We start from the raw sequence: 19,969 nt of genomic DNA, 5'->3' as shown, positions 1-19,969 counted from the left end.
AGAGAGGATCTAACCATCATCCCCTGACATTCAATGGCATTACCATCGCCTAATCCCCCACAATCATCATCTTGGGGGTTACTATTGAACAGAAACTGAATTTGACTTGCCACATTAATACTATGGCTACCAGGGCAGGTCAAAGGGAGGAATCTTATGGATTGTAACTCACCTCCTGACACCCCAAAGCCTGTCCACCATCTACAAGGCAGAAGTCAGGAGTGTAATGGAATACTCTCCATTTACCTGGATGAGTGCAGCTCCAACAGCACTCAAGAAACTCAACACCATCCAGGAGAATGCAGGCAGCTTGATTAGCATCCTACCACAAACATTCAAACCCTCCACTGCCAACGAACAGTAGCAGCCGTGTGTACCATCTACAAAATGCACTGCAATAACTCACCAAGTTTCCTTAGCACCTTCCAAACCATGATCATTACCATCTAGAAGGACAAGAGCAGCAGATACCTGGGAACCCCACCACCTGGAGGTTCCACTCCAAGCCGCTCACCACACTGACTTAGAAATATATCGCCGTTCCTTCACTGTCGCTGGGGCAAAGTCCTGGAACTCCCTCTCTAACAGTGCGGTGGGTGTACAAACACCTCCGGGACTGCAGCGGTTCAAGAAGGCAGCTTATCACTACCTTCTGAAGGGCAACTAGGGATGGACAATAACCTACCCAGCGATGCCCATATCCCGCAAATGATATTTTTAAAAATGAGAACTTAACAAAAGGAGTAGTAGACCATCTTGAAGCACTTGCCAGGCTAAAATTACATCGTAAATGATTATTTCATTATGAGGAGGGGTACACACCCAAGTTACTCTGAACATCTCCTGTTGCTTGTACACCGTAGTCTGATTTCCCGTTTGATGTTTTTTAATAAATTTAGAGTACCCAATTCGTTTTTTCCAATTAAGGGACAATTTAGCGTGGCCAATCCACCTAGCCTGCACATCTTTGGGTTGTGGGGGTGAAACCCACGCAAATATGGGGAGAATGTGCAAACTCCACAAGAACAGTGACGCAGAGCCGGGATCGAACCTGGGACCTCGGCGCCGTGAGGCAGCAGTGTTAACCACTGCACCATCGTGCTGTCCCTCTGATTTCCCATTGTTATATCCCAGTGCAGTCCACCTCTGTCCAGCATTTGGCTGGTTTAAATAACGATGGTATTTTCAAATAATGTTTTCTGTGATAAAATGGGTGAGTAACAATTACATTTCACCTGCGGCACAGTAATGGGATGACATTTGTGACAAGTCTGTGTTGATCATGTGTTTTTTTTTGGCTGAAATCCAACAGCTGAATACGATGCAACATTGAATTCTTATCGTGTGATGTTTTGACATATCCAGTTTTCAGGTTTCTGGATTTAAAATTCGGCAAAATTCAAAGCAGCATGAAAATACCTAATTTAACTTGCACTGTTAGATTGTTTATTTATTTCAAATTGCTGGAGTACATTCTGCTCCAAATTCTTCATTGGAATGCAGAGTCACGATTTTTATGTATGGTTGAAGCTATGTGTGGTTGAAGCTGTCATTTGCTGCTCTCAGACCATCACTGGCAGCCTAGCTAAGATTGAAGCCTTGTGTTGTGAGAATTGTCTCGAGGATTTCCACTTCACTCCAGCTGTGCTCTTTTTGCAATTTGCCACTTTCCTGAAAGCACTGAATCTTGCTGGGATATGGTTCCATGGAAACAATCACCTTCTAGCATTTCACTCGTGCTCTTAATAAGGGAATTGTAGACAGTGAACATCAGCATTATCTGATGAATGTGCTACACTTTACAACGGGCATCACTGAATTATGATATGCAGCCATTTGGGCTGATTTCTAACCCCCCCCCCCTTTCCAATCCAGAGTCCAATTCTAGTACCCCTACTACGAGCCCAGCTAAAGTCAGCTAACCTAATATAGATTTAGAATTGAATCTGAGCATTCTGCTCCACTTAACTTCGCTGCTACATAGAAAATAGGAGCTGGAGTAAGCCATATGGCCCTTCGAGCCTGCTCTGCCATTCACAATGACCGTGGCTGATCATCCAACTCAGTAACCTGCACTTGTTTTCTCCCCCCCCCATATCCTTTGATCCCTATAGCCCCAAGAGCTATTTCCTTGAAAACATTCAATGTTTTGTGCTCAACTACTTTCTGTGTTAGGGAATCCCACAGACTCACCACTCTCTGGGTGAAGAAATTTCTCCTCGTGTCGGTCTACCTGAGACTGTATCCCCTGGTTCTGGACTCCCCCGCCATCAGGAACATTCTTCCTGCATCTAATCCTGTTTCTATGATACTCCCCCCTCATTCTTTTAAACTCCAGCAAATATAATCTTAATGGACTCAATCTCTCCTCATACGTCAGTCCTGCCATCCAAGGAATCAGCCTGACAGACCTTCCCTGCACTCTCTGCATAGCAAGCACATCCTTCCTCAGATAAGGAGACCAAAACTGCATAGAATATTCCAGGTGTGGTTTCACCAAGGCCCTGTGTAACAGCCGCAAGACATCCCTGCTCCTGTACTCAAATTCCCTCGCTATGAAGGCCAACATACCATTTACCTTCTTCACCACCTGCTGCACCTGCATGCTTGCTCACAGCCACGTGTACAAGGATACCCGGGTCTCATTGCACATTCCCCTCTCTCAATCTATAGCCATTCAGATAATCTGCCTCCTTGTTTTTGTTACCAAAATGGATCACCTCACATTTATCCACTCTACACTGCATCTGCCATGCATTTGCCCACTCACTCAACTTGTCCAAACCAGACTGAAGCATCTCTGCATCCTCCTCACAATTCACCCTCCCACTCAGCTTTGTCATCTGCAAATTTGGAGATATTACATTTGGTTCCCTCATCATGAATATATATTGTGAATAGCTGGGGCCCTAGCGCAGATCTCAGCGGAGCCCCATCAGTCACTGCCTACCATTTGGAAAAAGACCCGTTTATTCCTACTCGTTTCCTGTCTGCCAACCAGTTTTCTATCCATCTCAATACACTACCCCCAATGGGCGGCACGGTAGCACAGTGGTTAGCATTGTTGCTTCACAGCTCCAGGGTCCCAGGTTCAATTCCTGGCTTGGGTCACTGTCTGTGCGGCGTCTGCACGTTCTCCCTGTGTCTGTGTGGGCTTCCTCCATGTGCTCCGGTTTCCTCCCACAAGTCCCGAAAGACGTGCTGTTAGGTAATTTGGACATTCTGAATTCTCCCTCTTGTGTACCCAAACAGGCACCAGAATGTTGCGACTGGGGACTTTTCACAATATCTTCATTGCCGTGTTAATGTAAGCCGACTTGTGACAAAGATTATTTATTTATTTTATTTTATCCCATGTGCTTTAATGTTACACACTATCTGAAAGCCTTCTGACAGTCTAAATAAACAATATCCACTGGTCCTCCCTTATTAACTGTACTAGTTACACCCTCGAAGAATTCCAGTAGATTTGTCAAGCATGATTTCCCTTTCATAAATCCATGCTGACTTTGTCCAATCCTGCCACTGTTTTCCAAGTGCTCTGCTATTTAATCTTTCAGAATGGACAGGAGCATTTTCCCCACTACCGACATCAGACTGACTGGTCTATAATTCTGTTTTCTCTCTACCTCCCTTTTTAAATAATGGGACAACAATAGCTATCTTCCAATCTGTAGGACCTGTTCCAGAGTCTGTAGAACTTTGGAAGATGACCACCAATGCATCCATTATTTCTATAATAATAATAATCTTCATTGTCACAAGTAGGCTTACATTACACTGCAATGAAGTTACTGTGAAAAGCCCCTAGTCGCCACATTCCGACGCCTGTTCGGGTACACAGAGGGAGAATTCAGAATTCACCTAAGAGCACGTATTTCGGGACTTGCGGGAGGAAACCAGAGCACCTGGCAGAAACCCATGCAGACACAGGAAGAAGGTGCAGACTCCACAGACTCCGCAGACTCCGCACAGAGGAGTGACCCAAGCCGGGAATCGAACCTGGGACCCTGGCACTGTGAAGCAACAGTGCTACTCACTGTGCTACCGTGCTGTTCTAGGGACACTTCAGTAAGTACTCTGGGAAGTAGATTATCAGGCCTTGGGGATTTATCGGCATTCAATCTCATCAATTTCCCCAACACCATTTCCCTACTAATACAGATTTACTTCAGTTCCTCCCTCTCATTATTCCTGTATTCTCCAATATTTCTAGTACATTATTTGTGTTCTTTGTGAAGGCAGAATTAGTTGGTAAGCCATTTCTTTGCTCCCTATTATAAATTCCCATTCCTGTTTCTGACCTACATTTATCTTCAATCTTTTTCTCTTCCTATACCTTAAGCTTTTACAGTCAGTTTTTATATTCCCTGCAAGCTTATTCTATTTCCCCCTTCTTAATCAATACCTTTGTCCTCCATTGCTGAATTTGAAACAGCTCCCAATCCTCAAGGTCTGCTGTTTTTCTAGCCAATTTGTATATTTGCATCCCTCTTCCTTGGATCTAATGCTGCCTCTGATTTCTCACATAAGCCATAGTTTGGCCACCTTTCCTGCTTTATCTTTGCACTAGACAGAAATGAACAATTGTTGCAGTTCGCCCATGCACTCTTTGAATGTTTGCCATTGCCTATCCACCATCATCCCTTTAAATAAAGGTCCCTAATCCACCAAGCCAGCTCGCGTCTCATACCATCGTAGTTTCCTTTATTTAGGTTCAGGACCCTCGTCTCAAAATCAACTGCATCTCCCTGTATCTTGATGAAGAATTCTAGCATGGTCACTCTTCCCAAGGGACATCGTGCAACTAGATTGTTAATTATTCCTTTCTTATTACACAGTACTGATCTAGGATGGCCTGTTCTCTAGTTAGTTAATTCCTATTGGTCTAGAAACCCATCCCATACACACTCCAGGAATTCCTCCTCTATCGTATTGTTCCTAATTTGATTTGCTCATCTATATGCAGATTAAAGTTACCCATAATTACAGATGCTCCTTTATTGCATGCATCTCTAATTTCCTGTTTAGTGTCACCCCGAACATCACCACGACAGTTTGGGGGTCTATATATATATCCCCACTAACATTTCCTGCCCCTTGATGTTTCTCAGCTCGCCCATCCAGATTCCACATCGTCAGAATGAATATCTTTCCTCATTATTGTATTAATTTTCTCTTTAACCAGCAATGAAACTCCACATCCTTTTCCTTTTCGCCTGTCCTTAAATACTGAATATCTTGGCTGTTCAGTTCCGTCCCTGGTCACTCTGCAGCCATGTTTCCGTAATCCCGACTATTTCATACCTATTTACATCTATTTGCACAATTAATTTATCCACTTTGTTGCAAATGCTCCACGCATTTGGCACAAAGCCATAAGGCTTGTCTTTTTGACATTTCTTATCCCGTTCCCAATATTTTGCACTGTGGCCCTATTTGATTCGGGCCCTTGATTTCTCTGCCTATCACTTTTTTTTATTCCCCTTTCTGTCTTTTGTTTTTATCCTTGTTTCCCCCTCCTCTAAAATAGGTTCCCATTTTTGTTTAAACCCTCCCCAACCACTCTCGCAAATGCTGCCCCTAGGACATCAGTCCCGGTCCTGCCCATATGCAACCTGTCCAGTTTGTACTTGCGCCATTTCCCCCAGAACAACATAGAACATACAGTGCAGAAGGAGGCCATTAGGCCCATCGAGTCTGCACCGACCCACTTAGCCCTCACTTCCAACCTATACCCGTAACCCAATAACCCCTCCTAACCTTTTTGGTCACTAAGGGCATTTTATCATGGTCAATCCACCTAGCCTGCAAGTCTTTGGACTGTGGGAGGAAACCGGAGCACCCGGAGGAAACCCACGCACACACTGGGAGAACGTGCAGACTCTGCACAGACATTGACCCAGCAGGGAATCGAACCTGGGACCCTGGCGCTGTGAAGCCACAATGCTATCCACTTGTGCTACCGTACTGCCCAAAGAACCGGTCCCACTGGCCTAAGAACCTGAAACCTTCCCCTTCGCACCACACCTTCAGCCACGTAGTCATCTGATATATCCTGCTTTTTCAGCTCTTACTCACACGTGGCCTTGGTAGTAATCCTGAGATTGTTACTTTTGATGTCTTACTTTTCAATTTGCTTCCTAACTCTCTCGCTTTTAGGACCTCATCCCTTTTACCTTTGTTGTTTGCACCAAAGTATACCACGATCATTGGCTGTTCACCCTCTCCCTTCAGAATGTCCTGAAGTTGCTCTGTGACATCTTGACCTCAGCACCAGGGAGGCAACATACCATCCTGGAGTCTCATTTGCTGCCACAGAAATGGCCATCTATTCCCCTTGCAGTTAAATCCCCTATAACTATTGCAATCCCACACATTTTGTTCCTCATTGCTTTAACCAGTTGAGACAATGGGAAGTCAGAAAACCAAAACAGGAATTACATTTTATTTTTTTTTAATAAATATTTTATTGAAAATTTTTGGTCAACCAACACAGTACATTGTGCATCCTTTACACAATATTATAACAACACAAATAACAATGACTTGTTTTATAAACAAAAAATGAATAAATAATAAATAACAAAAATGAAAACTAACCCTAATTGGCAACTGCCTTATCATAAGTAACACTCTCCAAAAATATAATTTAACAGTCCAATATATAATTATCTGTCGCAACCACCTATACATATTATACAGTATATATTAACAACCCTGAGAGTCCTTCTGGTTCCTCCTTCCCCCCCCCCCGATCCTGGGCTGCTGCTGCTCCCTTCTTTTTTCCATTCCATCTATCTTTCTGCGAGGTATTCGACGAACGGTTGCCACCGCCTGGTGAACCCTTGAGCCGACCCCCTTAGAACGAACTTAATCCGCTCTAGCTTTATAAACCCTGCCATGTCATTTATCCAGGTCTCCACCCCCGGGGGCTTGGCTTCTTTCCACATTAACAATATCCTGCGCCGGGCTACTAGGGACGCAAAGGCCAAAACATCGGCCTCTCTCGCCTCCTGCACTCCCGGCTCTTGTGCAACCCCAAATATAGCCAACCCCCAGCTTGGTTCTACCTGGACCCCCACTACTTTTGAAAGCACCTTTGTCACCCCCATCCAAAACCCCTGTAGTGCCGGGCATGACCAAAACATATGGGTATGATTCGCTGGGCTTCTCAAGCACCTCGCACACCTATCCTCCACCCCAAAAAATTTACTGAGCCGTGCTCCAGTCATATGCGCCCTGTGTAATACCTTAAACTGAATCAGGCTTAGCCTGGCACACGAGGACGACGAGTTTACCCTGCTTAGGGCATCTGCCCACAGCCCCTCCTCGATCTCCTCCCCCAGCTTTTCTTCCCATTTCCCTTTTAGTTCATCTACCATAGTCTCCCCTTCGTCCCTCATTTCCCTATATATATCTGACACCTTACCATCCCCCACCCATGTCTTTGAGATCACTCTGTCCTGCATCTCTTGTGTCGGGAGCTGCGGGAATTCCCTCACCTGTTGCCTCGCAAAAGCCCTCAGTTGCATATACCTGAATGCATTCCCTTGGAGCAACCCATATTTCTCGGTCAGCGCTCCCAGACTCGCGAACTTCCCATCCACAAACAGATCTTTCAGTTGCGTTATTCCTGCTCTTTGCCACATTCCATATCCCCCATCCATTCCCCCCGGGGCAAACCTATGGTTGTTTCTTATCGGGGACCCCCCCCAAGGCTCCAGTCTTTCCCCTATGCCGTCTCCACTGTCCCCAAATCTTCAGTGTAGCCGCCACCACCGGGCTTCTGGTGTAGTTCCTCGGTGAGAACGGCAATGGGGCTGTCACCATAGCCTGTAGGCTCGTCCCCCTACAGGACGCCCTCTCTAATCTCTTCCGCGCCGCTCCCTCCTCCTCTCCCATCCACTTACTCACCATTGAAATATTAGCGGCCCAATAGTACTCACTTAGGCTCGGTAGTGCCAGCCCCCCCCTATCCCTGCTACGCTTTAAGAATCCCTTCCTCACTCTCGGGGTCTTCCCGGCCCACAAAACCCATGATGCTCTTTTCAATCCTTTTTAAAAAAAAGCCTTCGTGATCACCACCGGGAGGCACTGAAACACAAAGAGGAATCTCGGGAGGACCACCATCTTAACCGCCTGCACCCTCTCTGCCAGTGACAGGGATACCATATCCCATCTCTTGAAATCCTCCTCCATTTGTTCCACCAACCGCGTTAAATTTAACCTATGCAATGTGCCCCAATTCTTGGCTATCTGGATCCCCAGGTAACGAAAGTCCCTTGTTACCTTCCTCAACGGTAGGTCCTCTATTTCTCTACTCTGCTCCCCTGGATGCACAACAAACAACTCACTTTTCCCCATGTTCAATTTATACCCTGAAAAATCCCCAAACTCCCCAAGTATCCGCATTATTTCTGGCATCCCCTCCGCCGGGTCTGCCACGTATAGTAGCAAATCGTCCGCATACAAAGATACCCGGTGCTCTTCTCCTCTAAGTACTCCCCTCCACTTCTTGGAACCCCTCAACGCTATCGCCAGGGGCTCAATCGCCAGTGCAAACAATAATGGGGACAGAGGGCATCCCTGCCTTGTCCCTCTATGGAGCCGAAAATATGCAGATCCCCGTCCATTCGTGACCACGCTCGCCATCGGGGCCCTATACAACAGCTGCACCCATCTAACATACCCCTCTCCAAAACCAAATCTCCTCAACACCTCCCACAAATAATCCCACTCCACTCTATCAAATGCTTTCTCGGCATCCATCGCCACTACTATCTCCGTTTCCCCATCTGGTGGGGCCATCATCATTACCCCTAACAGCCTCCGTATATTCGTGTTCAGCTGTCTCCCCTTCACAAACCCAGTTTGGTCCTCGTGGACCACCCCCGGGACACATTCCTCTATTCTCATTGCCATTACCTTGGCCAGGATCTTGGCATCTACATTTAGGAGGGAAATAGGTCTATAGGACCCGCATTGTAGCGGGTCCTTTTCCTTCTTTAAGAGAAGCGATATCGTTGCTTCAGACATAGTCGGGGGCAGTTGTCCCCTTTCCTTTGCCTCATTAAAGGTCCTCGTCAATACCGGGGCGAGCAAGTCCACATATTTTCTATAGAATTCGACTGGGAATCCATCCGGTCCCGGGGCCTTTCCCGACTGCATGCTCCTAATTCCTTTCACCACTTCTTCCTCATCCCTCACTCCCCCTATTTCCCTCGCTTCTCCCCTTTTCCTCAATTGGTGTGCCAGCAACCTGCTCGCCTTCTCCCCATATTCGTACTGTACACCCTGTGCCTTCCTCCACTGTGCCTCTGCAGTGCCCGTAGTCAGCAAGTCAAATTCTACATGTAGCCTTTGCCTTTCCCTGTACAGTCCCTCCTCCGGTGCTTCCGCATATTGTCTGTCCACCCTCAAAAGTTCTTGCAGCAACCGCTCCCGTTCCTTACTCTCCTGCTTCCCTTTATGTGCCCTTATTGATATCAGCTCCCCTCTAACCCACCGCCTTCAACGCCTCCCAGACCACTCCCACCTGGACCTCCCCATTATCATTGAGTTCCAAGTACTTTTCAATGCACCCCCTCACCCTTAGACACACCCCCTCATCTGCCATTAGTCCCATGTCCATTCTCCAGGGTGGGCGCCCTCCTGTTTCCTCCCCTATCTCCAAGTCTACCCAGTGTGGAGCGTGATCCGAAATGGCTATAGCCGTATACTCCGTTCCCCTCACCTTCGGGATCAACGTCCTTCCCAGCACAAAAAAGTCTATTCGCGAGTAGACTTTATGGACATAGGAGAAAAACGAGAACTCCTTACTCCTAGGTCTGCTAAATCTCCACGGGTCTACACCTCCCATCTGCTCCATAAAATCTTTAAGTACCTTGGCTGCTGCCGGCCTCCTTCCAGTCCTGGACTTCGACCTATCCAGCCCTGGTTCCAACACCGTATTAAAATCTCCCCCCATTATCAGCTTTCCCATCTCTAGGTCCGGAATGCGTCCTAGCATCCGCCTCATAAAATTGGCATCATCCCAGTTCGGGGCATATACGTTTACCAAAACCACCGTCTCCCCCTGTAGTTTGCCACTCACCATCACGTATCTGCCCCCGTTATCCACCACTATAGTCTTTGCCTCGAACATTACCCGCTTCCCCACTAATATAGCCACCCCCCTGTTTTTCGCATCGAGCCCCGAATGGAACACCTGCCCCACCCATCCTTTGCGTAGCCTAACCTGGTCTATCAGTTTCAGGTGCGTTTCCTCTAACATAACCACATCTGCCTTAAGTTTCTTAAGGTGTGCGAGTACCCGTGCCCTCTTTAACGGCCCGTTCAGCCCTCTCACGTTCCACGTGATCAGCCGGGTTGGGGGGCTTCCTACCCCCCCCCCCCCATCCCCTTTTTCCAGCTCCTCACCCGGTTCCCACGCAGCTGTATCTCCCCCAGGCGGTGCCCCCCCCGCCCATCCCCTCCCATACCAGCTCCCCCCTCTTCCCAGCAGCAGCAACCCAGTAATTACCCCCTCCCCCCGCTAGCGTAATTACCCCCCCCCATGTTGCTCCCAGAAGTCAGCAAACTCTGGCCGACCTCGGCTTCCCCCTGTGACCTCGGCTCGCACCGTGCGGCGCCCCCTCCTTCCTGCTTCTCTATTCCCGCCATGGTTATCATAGCGCGGGAACCAAGCCCGCGCTTCTCCCTTGGCCCCGCCCCCAATGGCCAACGCCCCATCTCCTCCACCTCCCCTCCCCCATCACCACCTGTGGAAGAGAGAAAAGTTACCACATCGCAGGATTAGTACATAAAACTCCTCTTTCCCCCCCCTCTTCGCCCCCCACATTCGCCCCACCACTTTGTTCAAACGTTCTTTTTAATAACCCGCTCATTCCAGTTTTTCTTCCACAATAAAAGTCCACGCTTCATCCGCCGTCTCAAAGTAGTGGTGCCTCCCTCGATATGTGACCCACAGTCTTGCCGGTTGCAGCATTCCAAATTTTATCTTCTTTTTATGAAGCACCGCCTTGGCCCGATTAAAGCTCGCCCTCCTTCTCGCCACCTCCGCACTCCAGTCTTGATAAACGCGGATCACCGCGTTCTCCCATTTACTGCTCCGAGTTTTCTTTGCCCATCTAAGGACCATTTCTCTATCCTTAAAACGGAGGAATCTCACCACTATGGCTCTGGGAATTTCTCCTGCTCTCGGTCCTCGCGCCATCACTCTGTATGCTCCCTCCACCTCCAACGGACCCGCCGGGGCCTCCGCTCCCATTAACGAGTGCAGCATCGTGCTCACATATGCCCCGACGTCCGCTCCCTCCGCACCTTCAGGAAGACCAAGAATCCTTAGGTTGTTCCTCCTTGCGTTGTTCTCCAGTGCCTCCAACCTTTCCATACATCGTTTCTGATGTGCCTCATGCGTCTCCGTCTTCACCACCAGGCCCTGTACGTCGTCCTCATTCTCGGCTGCCTTTGCCTTCACGACCCGAAGCTCCCGCTCCTGGGTCTTTTGTTCCTCCTTTAGCCCTTCGATCGCCTGTAGTATCGGGGCCAACAGCTCTTTCTTCATTTCCTTTTTGAGCTCTTCCACACAGCATTTCAAGAACTCTTGTTGTTCAGGGCCCCATGTTAAACTGCCACCTTCCGACGCCATCTTGGTTTTTGCTTGCCTTCCTTGCCGCTGTTCTAAAGGATCCACTGCAATCCGGCCACTTTCTCCTCCTTTTTTCATCCGTATCCAGGGGGGATTCCCTTCTGGTTTACCGCACAGTGTTTTTAGCCGTCAAAATTGCCGTTGGGGCTCCTATCAAGAGCCCAAAAGTCCGTTTCACCGGGAGCTGCCGAAACGTGCGACTCAGCTGGTCATCGCTGCACCCGGAAGTCTCGGAATTACATTTTAAATAGTGCATAATCATCTCAACTCAGGGTAGTGTTAAAGTTTGGAATAGCAAAAGAAAAATCTAATTTCCTTCACTGATTGATTTACCCTATTCTGGTATCACTGCAATGAAAATGCAATTCAGGCCACATAATCAGGAGAGCCCATTCCAATCAGCTTCTATAAACTACTGATTGAATTGAACTGTCAAGTGAAGCTTTATAAAAGGGAATGTGTTGATGGTTTGTCGGACTGCAGAAGGGAGGAGCACTCGTTGCTGACTGACACTTTATTTTCCGTTGCAGCTGGCTATGGGGAAAATGATGGAGCAGGGACCCGTTCTAATTATCACCTTCCAGGCTCAGCTTGTCATGGTCATCAAGAACCACAGTGGAGAGGTGGTGGAGGGCGACCCGGTATGTAATTAACAGTCCCTGATAATGCACAGGTGATGACCGTAACACACATGATGTCTTAACATGATTACACCCTTTGTGAAATATTGTCACTATAGAATAGTGTCATTATAACCAGCGTATTAGAGTGAATTGCCATAGCTGATGGAAGGCAATTTCCATTTCAGCTTGTAAAAATCAGCTCGGTTTTATGAAGTGGCCATGTTTGTTTACTGTGAAAGTTGAAGTACCAGGGGCGCAAATTAAAAATTAAATTGTTAGAAATAAGAGTTGTGGAATAAGGTGTCGTCAGGAAAGGGCATTTACACTAAAATCATGAGTCCATTTGATCTTGTTTCTGGAGAGAAAGATTCGAGGGATAAAAGCAGGGAGGTTGATTCTTTCGATGTTTTTGGGGCATCTTTGTCCTTGAAAATCCCCATTTTTTACACTGAGATAGTTTAGGTTGCAGTCTGTACACTGATGTGAGAATAGTATGAGTGATTCTCTCCTCTTCCCTTACCCTTCACTTTGGCTGAATTGGCTTGTTGACATTCACTATGTTGACTCATAGACATTAAGAATGGCCATGTGACCGAAACTCTGGGTGAAACTCTGATCCAGATAAAACCTCAGACTTCCAGTGGCACGATGTGAGGGGAAGACGCGCACAAGGTGGCTCCCGCTCGAAAGCTGACCTTTTTGCCTTTTATATGGCACCACAGATCTTTTACTCTTCAGAAAAAATTGAAATTTAGCAGGGTAGAGTTCTCCCTCCTTTGAGATGCCCAAGGGAGACAGAATCGAGAAACATTTGAGCCCAAATCCATCGACAATTAAGACTGTCGAAGCTCATGGCGCTACTATTAAGAGCATGGTGGATCACCTCTCTGGAGTCCTATCTTGCTTTGGTGTTTGAAGTCAACAAATCTTTAAAAACAAACTGAATGACCTGGAGACCAGATCCAGGAGGCAGAACATTTATATTGTGGGGTTACCAGAGGGGACTGTGGGCCACAATTCTACCGAATATTTCTCGAGCATTTTGCACGAGGTGGTGGATAACGGTGTATTTACACCCCCCCCCCCCCCCCCCCCCCAAAAGAATTAGACCGGGCCCATCGCTCTCTGCGGCCTAAGCCTCTTCCGGAGATCAGTCTCATGCGGTGATCGTAAGATTCCATAGTTCTGAAGAAAAAGGACAGGTTATTTTTTAAAAAATTTAGCCTACCCAATTTTTTATTCCAATTAAGGGGCAATTTAGCGTGGCCAATCCACGTACCCTGCACATCTTTGAGTTGTGGGGATGAGACCCACGCAGACACACGGAGAATGTGCAAACTCCACAGGGACAGTGGCCCGGGGCTGGGATCGAACCGGGTCCTTGGCACCATGACGTAGCAGTGCTAACCATTACCTGTCCGTGCTGCCCCAAAAGAACAAGTTCTTCGGGCATGGGAACATCATGATCTCAAGTGGGAAGGCCTCTCCATTAAACTACCACCAAGGAATGAGTGCAGATCTAGCAAAGAAAAGAGCTGCTTTTAATGGAGCGAAATCCATCCTCTACAAGAACGGAGTCAAGTTTGTGATGGCCTATTCCAGCTCGTCTGGGGGAGAAGACCACTTTTTTGTGGGAGAGTTTGACTCCTTTGTTCAAAGACACAAGTTGTGCGCTGATTGATCTGTTTTATGGCTCTGTGGACGGGCACTTTGTCTCTTCATGTTCGTTGTTTGGGTGGGCTCTTAATGCCTTTGGTTAGATTTGAGAATTCTTTGTTATTTTTTTTTACATCAATCTATTGTTCGCTAGAGCAGCACGGTAGCACTGCTGCCTCACGGCGCCGAGGTCCCAGGTTCAATCCAGGTTCTGGGTTACTGTCCGTGTGGAGTTTGCACATTCTCCCCATGTCTGCGTGGGTCTCACCCCTACAACCCAAAGATGTGCAGGGTAAGTGAATTGGCGGTGCCAAATTGCCCCTCAATTGGTAAAGAAATTGGGTACTCTAAATTTTTTTTTAAAAAAAAATCATTGTTCTCTTTCTCTTTTCATTATCGTCGTTTGGCATGACATTTAGGCGCTAGTGTGACGTCGTAAGTTAAATGAGGTTTTATTTTCCAGTTGGGAGTCTTCCTGCGAACATTTAGGTTTTTTTTCTATATATTTAGAGTACCCAATTATTTTTTTTCCAATTAAAGGGCAATTTAGCGTGGCCAATCCACCTAACCTGCACATCTTTGGGTTGCTGGGGTGAAACCCACACAGACAGGGGAGAAACAGTTAGTGTTACAGAATACCCAAATTCTTCTTTTGCAATTAAGGGACAATTTAACGTGGCCAATCCACTTACCCTGCACATCTTTGGGTTGTGAGGGTGAGACCCACACAAACACAGGAAGAATGTGCGAACTCCACATGGACAGTGACCCAGGGCCGGGATCAAACCCGGGTCCTCAGCGGCGTGAGGCTGCAATGCTAACCACTGCATCACCATGCAGCCCGGCGAAGCCGTTAGTTAACAGGAGTGGTTTTAGAGGGTTTTCTGCAACTTGTTATAATTCATTTTAAAAATGAGCTTAGAGCTTGTGTTTAGTTTTATTTTGTTAATTGTAGGCTTTAAGATAAGTTATTGTTTCGTTATGGCGTTTTTGGGATGGGGTGGGAGGGTTTAAGTGTTAGTTTGCTGTTGGTGTGTGGATTTTCCTTTGTCGAGTCATCTGGCTTATTGTCACAAGTAGGCTTCAATGAAGTTACTGTGAAAAGCCCCTAGTGCCACATTCCGGCGCCTGTTCGGGGAGGCTGGTACGGGAATTGAACCGTGCTGCTGGCCTGCTTGGTCTGCTTTAAAAGCCAGCGATTTAGCCCAGTGTGCTAAACCAGCATTAATAAGAGAGTTCAATTCTCCTCCTCTTAGATTAGCGCTGACACCAATGGTCGATATGTTACTGTTGTGGCTCCCTGTCGAACACCCCAGTAGTCATGGTCAACGTTTGTGCCCCTAATTGGGATGACGCTAATTTTATAAACTCTGTTAGCTTCCCTCCCTCACATCAGCTTATTCTAGGAGGAGACTTGAACTGTATTTTGGACCCTAAATTGGATCGTTCCAAACCTAACTCTCTTGTCCCATTGGGAAGGCCAAGGATTTATTGTCTTTTATGGCACAGATTTGAGATGGGGGGGTGGGGAGAGGGGGAAGGAGTTAGATCCCTGGTGCTTTGTGCACCGGGTTATTTCCTTTATTTCACATGTCCACCATTATTCTAGCATTGATTTTTTTCATTTTAGCGAGGGCTCTCCCATCGGTAGTGGTGGCTAAGTACTCAGCAATTGTTGATTCTGACCACGCCCCACATTTTGTTAATCCGTTGCTGGAGTCCGGCCCCACCCTGGAAATTAGGTACCACTTTGCTGGCGGATAAAAAGTTTTGCAAGTGTTTGTCCACCTCCATGGATGATTATATTGAATGAAACAAGTCTAACTCAACTTCCCCCTCCACTTTGTGGGAGACTCTTAAGGCCGTCCTTAGGGGGGGGGGGTGATTTCTTATAGAGCTTATATGCTGAGGACAACAAAGTTAGATCAGCAGAGGCTGGTGGATTCCATTCTAGAAGTAGTCCACCAATACTCGCTTGAATCCTACTCCAGAGCTGTTGGTAAGCAAAAAAGAATTACAGACCCAGTTCGAGCTACTGTCTACTAACAAGGCTGTACGTCAGTTACAGCGCTCCAGGGGTATTTTTCATGAGTACATGGAGAAGGCCTGTCGTTCCTGGCTCACCAACTCAAACGTCAAGCGGCCTCCCATGAGACTCCTTAGATAATCAATCCAGGCGGCAACTTCTCTTCCCGCCCCTCTCCAGGTTAATTACGGCTTTTAAATCCTGTTACTGCGACCTGTAGAAGTCAGAGCCCCCTACAGATAAATCGATTATATCTGACTTTCTAGACACTCTACCCATCTCCACTGTTGAGGTGGACAAGAGCTGAGTTGAACACCCCGTTATGCCCTGCCGGGATTTTAAACTGCATTAGGCTGATGCAATCTGGCTTGGCCCCCGGTCGGGGTGGCTTTCCAATTGAGTTTTACAAGATGTTCTCTGAACAGCTCGTACCCTTGTTATTGGACATGTTTAATGACTCCCTATCTCAGAGTTTATTGCCTCCGACCCTTACTCGAGCCTTTATTTCTTTGCTCCTTAAGAGAGCCAAAGATCCGACAGAATGCGGATCACACCGACCCACTTTAAGCATTATTCCTTCCCCCTCCCCTGCACCCGAGCATGAGGTGATAGTATCACTTGACGCTGAAAAAGCATTTGATGACTTCCGGTGGCGACTATGCTGTGAACAGTCGCACATTTAGCAACTCCTGCTCTTGGTGGTTTTTTGACGGCTTTTAAGCTGGATTTTCGCAGAAATGTTTTCTAACGTAAGTGGATAAAAGTGAGAGGAGGAGAAGGCGACCTATGGAACTACGCTCGAAAAATAATCGCAAAAGAAGGAATCAAAAGTTGGTTGGCAGTGAGGATCTGAGCTTGGTGACTGCAATGGCAGGGAAGTGAGATCCGGCCCTGTCGGCTCAATGGTCGATGGATCAGTTGGTTACATACCTGGATGAGAAGTTCGCCTGGCACCATAAGGAGTGTGCGGAGGACCTCACCAAGGTGGTAGCCTCGATTAAAGAGGCTGTCGACCGAATGGAGGTGACAGTGAAGGCCCAAGGACAGTTGATCCAAAAGCTACAGGAGCAGGCGACGGAACAAGAGGAGCAGTCCACTGGGATGGCACTGCAAATTGCCATTTTACAGGATCGGCAAAAGCGACTGCTGGAAAAGGTGGAAGACCTGGAGAATCGTTCCCGCAGGCAGAACGTTCGGATCGTCGATCTCCCAGAGGGAAAGGAAGGATCGGATGCCGGTGCGTATGTTGTGAAGATGTTCAAGAAAATGATTGGGGCAGAGGCGTTCGACAGGCCGTTGGAGGTGGACCGGGCTCACGGGGCACTTATGCGCAAGCCCCAGGGTCATGAGCCCCCGAGGGCGTTGGTGGTGAGGCTACACCGATTCCTGGACAAGGAACGCATCATGAGATGGGCTAGGGAGACAAAACGGTTCGTATGGGAAGAAGCTGAGATCCAGGTCTACCAAGACTTGGGAGCAGAACTTGCTAAGAGGAGGGCGAGTTTTAATAAAGTTGAAGCGGCGTTGTATGCGAAGGGAATAAAATTTGGACTGCTGTTCCCGGCCCGTATTTGGGTAACCCACGAGGAACGGGAACTATATTATGGCTCGCCTGAAGAAGTGGTGGGCTTTATGAAAGACAACAACCTGGGGGACCCATAAGGACTTAATAAAAAGAGAAAACTGGTCGGTAGCGATTTAAATCAAAAGGTTTTGTGGTGCACTGTAACTTGAGTTGCGGTGACCGGGAAGAGAAGGTTTTTTTTGAGTTATCTAGCATTGACCTTTCAGTGTATGTTCTAAGGTACAGTTTCTTCCTTTTTGTTTGTGTTTGTAAAAAAGAAAAAAAAGAGGGGGGAAAAAAATGGAGGGGGGTGAAGAAAGGTTTTCAAATTAAGATGGTCTAGGAGGGAAATACATCTGTTTGAGTTTTTACATGCATAATTTTTTCTGTCTCTCCATTTATCCTGTTTGTTTACACTTCCATTGTTTGGGGCTCTGTTTGAAGGTGATGGGATTGATAAGATGTTGTAAAGGGGGAGGGGTGGGCCGTTGAGCTTGGACCTTAAGTGGATGGTGTGTTTGCTTTTTGCGCTTGGTGCTATCGTTTTGAAAACTTGTTAAGAGCTGGGGTGTAAAGATCCAGCAGCCAGTAGACTTTTAGGCATCAAGGGTGGAGCTGCTAGGCTAGCTGGCTCACGGAAGCGAAGTGGGGGGTGAGCTGAAAAGTGACGAGGTAGGGGGTAGGGAGGGGGAATGGGTACTGCTGACGATTAGGGGACTTCCAGGAGGCTGGAGATTGAGACTAGATGGCGGTTGCTGCCGAGGGGTGGATCTGGGGAGGTGCGGGGCATGGGCTAAGGGCTGGCCTAGGAAAGGTCATGGCTGATCGACGGGGGGGGGGGGGGGGGGGGGGGGAGGGGGGGCACTTGCCCCCCCCCCCCCCCCCCCCCGACCAGACTGGTTACGTAGAATGTTCGTGGCCTGAATGGGCCGGTCAAGAGGGCCCGTGTGTTCGCACACTTGAGACAGCTGAAGGCGGACGTGGCCATGTTACAGGAGACACACTTGAAGCTAGGGGATCAATTTAAACTGAAAAGGGGATGGGTCAGGCAGGTGTTTCATTCAGGATTGGACTTTAAAACAAGGAGGGTGGCCATTCTGATTAACAAAAGGGTGGCGTTTGAGGTGGGGGAAATGGGGACAGACCCGGGAGGCAGATTTATCATGGTGCGTAGGAAACTGGAGGGAATGGCAGTGGTGCTGGTGAATATATATGCCCCAAACTGGGACGACATCACATTTGTTAGGAAGATGCTGGGAAAAATCCCAGACCTCGACTCGCACCAGTTGATTATGGGGGGGTGATTTTAACACCGTCTTAGATCCTAGATGGACCGGTCGAGTTCTAGGTCGGGGAAAGTATCAGCAATGGCGAAAGAGCTGTGGGGGTTCATGGGACACATGGGAGGTGCTGATCCGTGGAAATTCGAGAAGCCAAGGAGCAAGGAATATTCATTCTACTCTCATGTGCACAAGGTGTACTCCAGGATCGATTCTTTTATATTGGACAAAAAATTATTAGTTGAGGTAGTGGACACAGAGTATTCAGCAATCGTAGTATCGAACCATGTGCCACATTAGCTAGACCTACAGGTGAACACTGGAACCTCTCAGCGCCCACAGTGGAGGCTAGATGCAGGGCTGTCAGCAGACAATAAGATATGTGAGCGAGTGAGGGAGGCCATTCGGGGGTATATAAAAATCAACGAACACAGGAGAGGCCGCGGCTGGGGTGGTGTGGGAGGCAATGAAAGCGGCCATCAGAGGGGAATATATTTTGTTTCGGGGCACATAGGGAGAGGGCTGAACGGGCGGAGCTCGACAGGCTCGTAGGAGAAATCTTGCGTGTGGATAGGAGATATGCGGAGTCTCCAAATGAGGAGCTCCTGAAGGAGTGTCAGAGACTTCAAATGGATTTTGGGCTCCTTTCCACAGGCAAGGCGACAGGGACAGCTGAGGAGGGTAAAAGGGGCAGTGTACAAATATGGGGAGAAAGCTAGCAGGATGTTGGCACATCAGCTGAGGAAGCAGGAAGCGGCGAGAGAGATAGAGAAAATTAAGGATGTGAGGGGGAAAGTAGTGAGGGACCCGGGATGGTTAATGACGTGTTCCGTGAATTCTATAGCCGTTTATACGAGTCGGAACCCCCTGCGGGGGAGCAGGGAATGAACCAATTCCTGAAGAGGCTAGAGTTCCCAAAGGTAGATGAGGAGCTGGTGGAAGCCTTGGGGGGCCCAAATGGGCTCAGTGAAGTGACAGGAGTGGGGGCAATGCAATCAGGTAAGGCCCCGGGACCTGACGGATTCTCAGTGGAATTTGATAAAAAGTTTTCGGGGCTAGTGGAACCGCTGTTAGTCAAGGCTTTCAATGAATCCAAGGAGTTGGGAGTGCTTCCCCCAACGCTATCACAGGCATCAATCTCTCTCATCCTGAAGCGAGACAGGGACC

The 19,969-nt window shown here is 47.8% G+C and overlaps 1 protein-coding gene across 2 annotated transcripts in view; it reads left to right on the top strand.

The window, feature by feature from the left end:
* Positions 1-19,969, top strand: part of timm44 (translocase of inner mitochondrial membrane 44 homolog (yeast)) — a 133,823-nt gene that overhangs the window by 102,350 nt on the left and 11,504 nt on the right. For both annotated transcript variants that reach the window (XM_072482643.1, XM_072482644.1), the window contains exon 12: positions 12,184-12,294. In XM_072482643.1, the coding sequence (XP_072338744.1) occupies positions 12,184-12,294 (111 nt within the window). The remainder of the gene's footprint in view (positions 1-12,183; positions 12,295-19,969) is intronic.

Source organism: Scyliorhinus torazame, chromosome 18, assembly GCF_047496885.1.
Source record: "Scyliorhinus torazame isolate Kashiwa2021f chromosome 18, sScyTor2.1, whole genome shotgun sequence".
NCBI classification, from domain to species: domain Eukaryota; kingdom Metazoa; phylum Chordata; class Chondrichthyes; order Carcharhiniformes; family Scyliorhinidae; genus Scyliorhinus; species Scyliorhinus torazame.
The sequence above is the reverse complement of the archived record's forward strand: the minus strand, read 5'-3'. Positions and strand labels throughout refer to the sequence as shown.